Source organism: Herpailurus yagouaroundi, unplaced genomic scaffold, assembly GCF_014898765.1.
Source record: "Herpailurus yagouaroundi ecotype Mexico unplaced genomic scaffold, PumYag 77, whole genome shotgun sequence".
Classification (NCBI taxonomy): domain Eukaryota; kingdom Metazoa; phylum Chordata; class Mammalia; order Carnivora; family Felidae; genus Herpailurus; species Herpailurus yagouaroundi.
Genome location: NW_024412388.1, coordinates 44609498 through 44617933, shown reverse-complemented (window position 1 = coordinate 44617933; position 8436 = coordinate 44609498). Strand labels below are relative to the sequence as shown.

The following is an 8436-nucleotide window of genomic DNA, read 5'->3' as shown; positions in this document are numbered from 1 at the left end:
CCCCCCACAGAGGACCCCCAGGCAGTGAGCCCTGAGGAAGAAGAGCCTGGCAGCCAGGAGCCAGCCTGGCCCTCCCAGCTAGGCCTCCAAGTCCTGTTGAACATGAACAATTTCACGGAACATCAGCATCAGGCGAAGGCCGCTCTGTGCCCATGACGGTCAAGGCAAATCAAGGCCACCTCATAACTGTGGCTGAGCCCAGGCAAGCAGGAACACACAACACACAACACACAACACACAACAGTGAGCACACGCCCGCCTCTCGGGGCTGGTCCGTGAGCTCTGCCCGTCTGCCAACGACCCAATGACAGCATTAGCTTGGGCCTAGCCTTCCCTCCTTCTAGATCAGACGGATTAATCAGAGGATTAGTCCTGCTTCCCGCCAGTACCCGGTGTGGGGCAGAGCCCCACTTCCCCAGGCCCTCCCTCAAAACCCCTCACTCCTCAATAAGCTCTTTCTCACCCCCTCTGAGACATGGCTGCCTTGGGGTCTGTCGCCCTCATGGCCATAGTGAACCCAACTATTAACTATGCGTGAGCTCTGGGTGGGCATCTACCCAGGTGGATGGATTCTATCAAACATCTAACTCTGCAAAAGTCAAAGGCAGGGGGCCATCTCACCTCCCTTTTGCACACGAGGAACGTGAGGGCCCCAGAGGCGACCAGACTTGCCCCAGTTTGCAGAGCGGGGTGAATGCATAATTTATCCCTCAGCTGGGACAACTTTGATAGTGAAAGGGTCCACGAATAATGAGTGGGGACAGTGGGCATAGACCAGGACTGCCCAGCGCTGACAATGCATACGGGATCCCCATCACGCTGCAAGACATGGGGGGGATGCTGCCCCAACCCCCCCCCCCCCCCCCCCCCCCCCCCCCCCCCCGCCCCGTGCCACTCCCCGGGACAGGGTTAGGCTCTCTGCTGGCGGGCCTGGCAGCCAGAGGCTCTGGGTTCTCTGGGGAACACCCCGCAGTTGTGATTCAGGGGCACGGGCGGCTCCTGAGATTCTGTGCCACACAGCTGTCCCACATGGTCACCGCACCGCGGGTGGTGTTCACTTTCCAGAGAGTGCCCACAGTGCCCGCCGGGCACGATGCCTTATTCATCCCGCCCACAGAGGGGATGGGTGGTAGTTTCACATAAAAGAATTTGCAGGTGAAGGTGACCCCTTAAAACATCGAACACTTTATTTTAGCTGTTTGCCCAGACGCCCCTTCTGATGCAGGCCACCTGCTCCCCTGACGCTGCACCTTACTGTCCACTGTCTCCGAGAGGGGATGTGCCCCGCGGCGCCCTTCACCATAGAGGCTTTCCTACTGGGTGGGGGTGGTAATGACCCAGAATGAAGGGGGAGGTGCGTCTCCAGGGGCGTGTACTTCTGACTCAGCACAGGGCGCGTCCCCCTCCCTCAGCCGAGACCCCCAACTCTAACCCAGAGGCCCCGGGTGCAAGTTCTGAGTGGGAAGCATTGTCACTGGCCTTCTCTCGGACGCTGCCACTGTCCATGCTGGGGCACACAGGCGTTGGCAGAGATCAGACTCATACAAGCATTACGCCGGGAGGCTGCGGGACAGTGATACCTTCGGGGGTTGCTCAGGTAGCCTGAGCTGGTCGTCGCTGCCTTCGATGGCCCCAGACGGTTGTGCGGCTGTCACTCTACTGCCCCCGGTGTGCCCACTGTCAACCCCTCGGCTCCCGCCTTGGCTTGCACTCTGCACTCTGTTCCTAACTTAGAAGATGCCAAGCTCAGTAGATCGTAAGCTCTTGGTGGGCAAGAACCTTCTAGGTTCGTGTCTCTCTCCCCCTAAAGAGTCCGGCGTAGTGTCTGGGACACCGTAGGTGCTCCGTAAACCCCACCGGAATCAAGCTGAATCGAGCCAGGAGGCTTCGTTTCACCCACAGTCCTAAGCCAACGCAGATGTACTCTGCAGGGAAGGGGGTTTCTGTGGGGGCTTTCTGCCCGCCTTTGTGGCTCCTGTGCATGCCATTTGGAGGTCTGAATGCTAGAGAATGGAGGGGTGGGGGGCTGAGAGCTCGGGGATGGCGATGGGGGGCAACCACCTGCAAAAGGCTCTGCTCAGGCTTGTAAGCCTTCAGTGACCACTGGCCGGAGCGCAGGAGATACCGAGGTGAGGAGAGTTAACGTGCTAGCCTCGGGCAGCCAGCCCTGCTCCGGCGGTAAGTGTTCGAGGCCCAAGGGTGGCACAGAGGAGCCAGAAGTAACTCGGTCCGGGAGGCGGTAACACCAGGCGAAGCTTTCAGAGGAGGGACATCTGTGCCGGGGTCTGAAGGCTGAGCATGAAGTTGCCAGGACATGCAAGGAAGCAAAGGGCACGCTGGGGGAGGGGACAGCTTGGGACGCAGTAGTGGGAGGGGGGCGTGGAATTAGAGAGAGGAGGTGTGGAGCGGGGCTGGCCAGGGGGAGGTCAGCAGAGGCGACTCATGGAAGGTTTTGGATCTGGGGCTGAGGGGGCCACAGGAGGGACGTGGGCAGACGACGTGGTTCGCTCCGAATGGGGCATGGGGCAGGATGGGGGGGGGGGGGGGGGGGGCGGGGAGCGGGATCGGGAACCCTGAGAGGCCTTCACAGAGGATCAGGGTAGCACCAAGTTGGGTCCTGCTCAGAGGCCAGCTTTGGGGGGAAGCAGAAAAGGCTCTTGAGGGCCCCAGCGGCAGCGAATCTTCTCAGTGAATCACAGCGTACCTTCAAAGCTTCACCACAGGAAACTAACAGCTGGAGAGCAACAGCCCATGGACAGCAAACATCCCCTCCCCATGCACTTCTTGGAGCCCCCAGAGTGCTCTCGGGTCCACTGTCTCGTGCAAACCTCCACACAGCCCCATTTGGCAGACAGGGGCATCGAGGCCCTGTGAGGTGGCATGGGGGTTAGCGGTGGTGCAGGGCTAGAACCCGGGGAGTGGTCCCATCTCAGCCCTGGGCGTCGGGCTCAAAGCCCAGCTCCTTGTCCGGAAGGGGGTCCCCAGGGCTGTCCGGCAGCCCATAGTACAAGTCTTCCCCTTCCTGCTCTGGCTCCTCTGTGCCTATGTCTGAAGGCTCCTCTTCCTCCTCCTTTGTCCTTTGGGACTGCTGCCCATAGCCGGACAGGGCAGTATCCCACCACTGCCGCTCTGGAGACGCGTCCTCTGACGTGGGGGCGTCGATCAGGGCAAAGTCATGGAAGCGGTCCAGCGGGCACTTGCAGGCCCAGGGCTCCCCAGGCGGGGGGTGAGGCTCGTCCTCCTCAGGCGGAGATGGGTTGAGGCTGCCTTCCTCATTGGAGCCCACATCCAGGTCATCTTGGAAGGAAGCCAGGGGTGCAGGGCCCTGGGGACAGGCCCGGAAGCTGCAGGAGCAAAGGCCAAGAGGGCGAGGGTAGCCCTGAGTCAGAGTGCCTGGGTCCAAATTCCAGCCACTGGCTGCAAGGCCCGGGGCATGTGAGTTCACCTGTCTGGGCCTCAGTTTCCTGAGGAGAAACTGGGAGAAGTAATAGTACTCACTCCTAGGGTTGTCTCGGAGGATTACAGCACATAGTGGGTGCAAAGCACTTTGCACAATGCCTGGCATATAGTAGGTGCTCAAGAAATGGGCATTATTATGTTATTATCCACACCGGGTCCTTCCTCTGCCTCTCCAGCCACTCAGGGGTCACCTTCTGTTCCCTCGTCTGCCTCCCACATCGGACACGGAGCTCCTGAGGGGTGGGGGGCCTTCGGGGTGGGGGGGCAGGCAGTAGGTTCCAGCAATGGCGGTAGGATAAATGAATAAATGGACGCAGGAGAAGCCCAGTTCATAAATAGTCAGGGAAGGGCTGGGTGGGGAGCGCCCTGCCCGAGGTCCCAGAGCACCTCAGCAACAGAGCCTGCATTTGAACTCAGGTCGTCAGGCTCCCTGCCCCCAGGAGAACTCACAATGAGCATTCAGAGAGTGCAGGGGGCGGTGGTGGGCCTGGCACTTGAAAGCACTGTCCCAGTTCTCACAACAACCCTCTGAGGTAGGAGTGATGATTCCCACATGGGGGAACTGAGGCCCAGGGGGATAAGAAGCTCACCAAGACTACGCAGCAGAGGAGCTGGGATTCGAACCCGGGCCCGGCCGACCAAGCCCAGACTCATGCGTCTGCTACATCAGCTGCCTCTCAGGGTGTCCCCACCCCCATGCCCTCTCTGGTCCCAGATGTTCCCCCACCAGCCATCAGTGGCCCACAGCCCCTCCTCCTTCACCCCAGAACTGGGCAGCATCCCCACTCCTGCACTCCGTGCACTCACCCAAGCCTGCTCTCAGTCGGGCTTCTCTCTTCCCCGTCCTCATCTGAGCCCCTGTGGATGACCACCGCAGCCTCCATCCAGGCCTGAGCCTCACAAGGGCCACCTTCTCCTCCACCACTGGCTCCCAGCTGCGGCTGTCCCGGCTCAGGGGCCAGCAGGGGACGGGGGTCCTCATGGTAGCCCATGACCTTCATCTGGATGTGGCTGAAGTCAGGCAGGCTCTGGTCATAGGCGGCTTCCTCCCACAGCCTGACATATGGGGGCTGGGGGCTGGGTGGGGCACAGCAGACAGCGGAGACAGGACAGACAGGTAGGTGGGCAAAGGTCCACACAGGAGGAGACATCGGCGTTCCCCCCTCTTCCCCCGGCCCCCCTGTTCTGGACATCCGGTCTCCCCGGGTCTCCAAGAAGCCTTTGGGGGGGATGTAACTGTACCCAGTTCGTGGATGAGAACACTGAGGCCCAAGAAGGCGTGGCAGGGCTCAGACTCTCAGTCCAGTGCTCCTTTTACTCCACGGCTCCAAAGGTAACCCCAGGAGTACAGTTGTGAGATGCACCCCAGTCCGCACTGGCTGAAAGCGGGCTGCGTTTCAGACAGTGGGCTAAAGGCCCCTGCTTCCCATCCCATTTATTCCGAACACCACCTCGGAGCCCAGTGTTGTTCAGGTGAGGACAACAGCCCAGCTGTCGAGTGCTCCTTGCCTGCCAGGCTGCGTCAGGGAGCTCAGCTAATCCGCACCGTAACTGGGAGCTGGGAGGCACTGCGACTTGAGCTGTGGGTGCCTCGGACAGCAGGTGGCAGAGCTAGGGCTCCAGCCATCACGTTCTCTATGCTGTCTGCAGCCCCTCCGGAAAGTGAGGTTCGGAGCCTAGCTCCCTCACCCAGGATCACACAGGTGAGCCCAGAACTCAGAGCAGCCTGAGCAGCAGCTCTGTGCAGTGGCCCTTCCTGTGGGACTGATCCCGAGGCTGACCCCTGCGCCCACCCAGGGTCTAGCCACCTCACTCCCCTGGGGACATTCGGTCACTCTGTGCGCCAGGAACAGAAAACACCATCCCTGCCTCCTTCCCTAGGCAACGCAGACAGTTCCAGGGCCCTGGTCACAGACCCTGGACGTACAGCTTAGCGCTCTGAGCGCAGAGCCACAGCCTCCAGGGCTGGGGAGGGTGGCCGGTCCCACTCCCTCCCCAGGGTCTGGCCCATCACTGACTCCCTACGAGGTTTAAGGCCTGTGGTTGTCCTTTCTGAGCCTCAGTTTCCACATCTGTATAAAGGGTCCGACCCCCCGGCCCCCCCCCCCCCCCCCCCCCCCACTTCACAGGGTCTCTATGAGGACTGAAGGAAGTCACGAGTGCATTACCGGTTTAGCCTCTGGTGCAAAGGAAGTCGTTCCTACGAATGGTGACAAGCTTAGGGAGAGGGCCTACCATGCACCAGGTTCTGTTCTCAGCACTTTGCTTATATTATCTCACCTATCTCTCCCCGAAGCCCTAGGAGAAAGGTGCTATCAGTACCCCTATTTTGCAGGCGGGGCAAAGAGCGGTAAGTCACTTTCCCCAAATCCCACACGGCTGTGCTTGGCCATCGACATGCCCCTTGTTTGCCGTCACAAGGCATAGTAGCCGTCACAGCTGTTTGAGATTTGGGGCCACACCTGTTCTTGATTTCTGGCCCCGCCTCTACGTCTCTCCAAGACAGGGCAAAGTCCCTGAGCCTCAGTTTCCTCATCTGTCAAGTGGGAATAATAACGCCTACGTCGTAGAATTGAGAGTTCAGAACAATCCCCGATTATTAATAGCATGCTCTCAGTGCGTGAGGAGGCAAAGCGGGAACCTGCGGCAAAGCAGAGGAGACACCGCCCGCCCCTCCCACCCGGACTCCATCACTCTCCTCCGTAAGAGGAGGCTGGCCTGGCCTGAGGGGCTGCCGCTGCCCCCCACCCCCACCCCCGAGGGCTTGGCACCTACCTCTTCATCTCGGAGGCGAGCCCATCTCGCCTCTCCAGCAGGCCCAGCGCCTTTGGGGACAGGTTGCCTTGGAAGTCAGAGTCAGCGGGTATGAAGGTGATCTGCGAGGCAAAGGAGAAAAGGCTTCTCTGCAGCTCCCCCGCCCATCCAGACCAGGGGGGCCCTCGCCCCCGCCGTGTGACAGGAGAGGGGCCGGCTCAGGACCCAGCAGCGGCAGGGGCGGCGGGAGAAGAGGGGGAGGGTGTTTGGATCTCTAGGCTTCTGCTCCCACCAGGATCTTCTTTTCACCCAAAAGACATTTATTGAGCACCAGCTGTGTGTCAAGCACGCTCCTTGGCCCTAGGGGGCAGCAGTGAGCAAATGAGACAAACATCCCTGCCCTGGAGGAGGTGGTGTCTTCTCGTTTCCCGGGGTCCTCGTCCAGTGCCCAGAATATGCCTGGCACCCAGTGGGTGCTTCATCCATATCTGGCCCGTGAGTGAAAGCAGATCATTGTCATCGATTTCTGGGCATAGAGGCTGCGGCGGGGGAAGGGAAGGGAATGGCTGACGTTGCACCCGCTACTCCCTGTCCTTGAACTTTCAGGGATCAAGAGGTCTCTGCAGGTGCAGCACATGGGGTGGGCGCCTGGTGGCAGAGGGGAGGCAGGTCATAAAGGAGGCAGTGGGATGAGACAGAAGGAGCCCTGCTTTGGGGGATCCAGGAGACTGGGGAGATTCTTCCCTCAGGCAGCTCATCCCTCCTCTCAGAGCCTCTACGTGCTCCTCTGTAAAATGGGCTAGCCTCGAAGAGATATTTGCAGCGTTGTTCACAACAGCCGAAAGGTGGAAGCAACTCAAGTGTCCAACAACAGATGAATAGATGAAATGTGGTACGTACATGCAGTGGAACATCATTCGGCCTTAAAAAGGAGGGAGGGTCTAACACAGGCTACGACACGGATGAACCTTGAAGAAATAAGCCAGTAACAGGGGCGCCATGGGTGGCTCAATCGGTTGAGCGTCCGACTTCAGCACAGGTCACGATCTCACGGTTTGTGAGATCAAGCCCCACATCGGGCTCGCTGATGTCAGCCTGTCAGCACGGAGCCCACTTCGGATCCTCTATCCCCCTCTCCCTGCCCCTCCCCTGCTTGTGCTGTCTCAAAAATAAACATTAAAAAAAAAAAATAAGCCAGTCACAAAAAGACAAATTCTGTACCAGTCCACTTGTATGAGGCGCCTTCAATAGTCAAAGTCATAGAGACAGAGAGTAGAATGGCAGTTGCCACAGACTGGAGGGAGGGGGGTGGGGAGTTATTGTTTAATGGGCGTAATAGAGTTTCAGTTTTGCAAGATGAAAAGGGCTGTGGGGATCGGTTGCACAACAATGTGAATTTAATTAACACTACTTCAAAATGGTTAAGACAGCAAACTTCGTGCGATGTGTATCTTACCGCCATGTTTGTTACATGGGGCTAGCGAGACCCGTCTCCTGGGGTTGCTGTGCGGATTCCATGAGATAACGTATGAGGAATTCCCCAGAACAATGCTGGGCACATAGGGGCCGCTCAGTAAACCATAGTTTGATGCTACGGGGGATGAAGTTGTCTGGCCTCTCTGAGTCTGCTGTCCTCAACTGAAAATCCGTTCAACAAATATGTGATGAGACCCTACTGTAATATACGAGAGTCATGAATAGTCTCTCTCTTCCTACAGAGCGCGATGAGTAAAAGACACTTGTTTGCACCGCAAAAGCTCCCTCCTGCTGGGGAGCAGGGGATGATGGGTAGAGGGGTTCTTAGAACTCCTATGAGTGGTAAGCTTCCCCCCAAATGTCTAGAAATAAGGCAAGGGTCTTGGTATCTTCCACACCTACCAAGGATGCCCTTCACTCGCCAGCTGGCTCTGTACTTCTTAGAAGCTGCCCATTCCTCTATCTCATTACCTCATGGCTCAGTCACCACCTCCCTCCCTTCCTCCTCCTCCTCCTCTGCCTCCTCCTCCTCCTCTTCATGAACAACACGATTAGCACCCCCACAATCACCACCACTACCATCATCTCTATCACTGTCACCATCATGTCACAACCACACCACCATCGTCACTGTCACCACCACCACTATCATCTCCATCAACATCATCAGTATATCCTTACCATCACCATCACCATCACCACCATCATCACCATCACCACCATCATCATCTCCATCAACATCATCTC

At 58.4% G+C, this 8436-nt stretch overlaps 1 protein-coding gene across 1 annotated transcript in view; it reads right to left on the bottom strand.

The window, feature by feature from the left end:
* Positions 1 to 2915: 2915 nt before the first annotated feature.
* The window catches only part of BSND (barttin CLCNK type accessory subunit beta), a 9403-nt gene continuing 3882 nt past the window's right edge, over positions 2916 to 8436 (bottom strand). The window contains exons 2-4 of the mRNA XM_040470367.1: positions 6235 to 6335; positions 4267 to 4536; positions 2916 to 3344 (exon numbers count right to left, since the gene is read on the bottom strand). Of these exons, the coding sequence (XP_040326301.1) occupies positions 2930 to 3344; positions 4267 to 4536; positions 6235 to 6335 (786 nt within the window). The 3' untranslated portion in view covers positions 2916 to 2929. The remainder of the gene's footprint in view (positions 3345 to 4266; positions 4537 to 6234; positions 6336 to 8436) is intronic.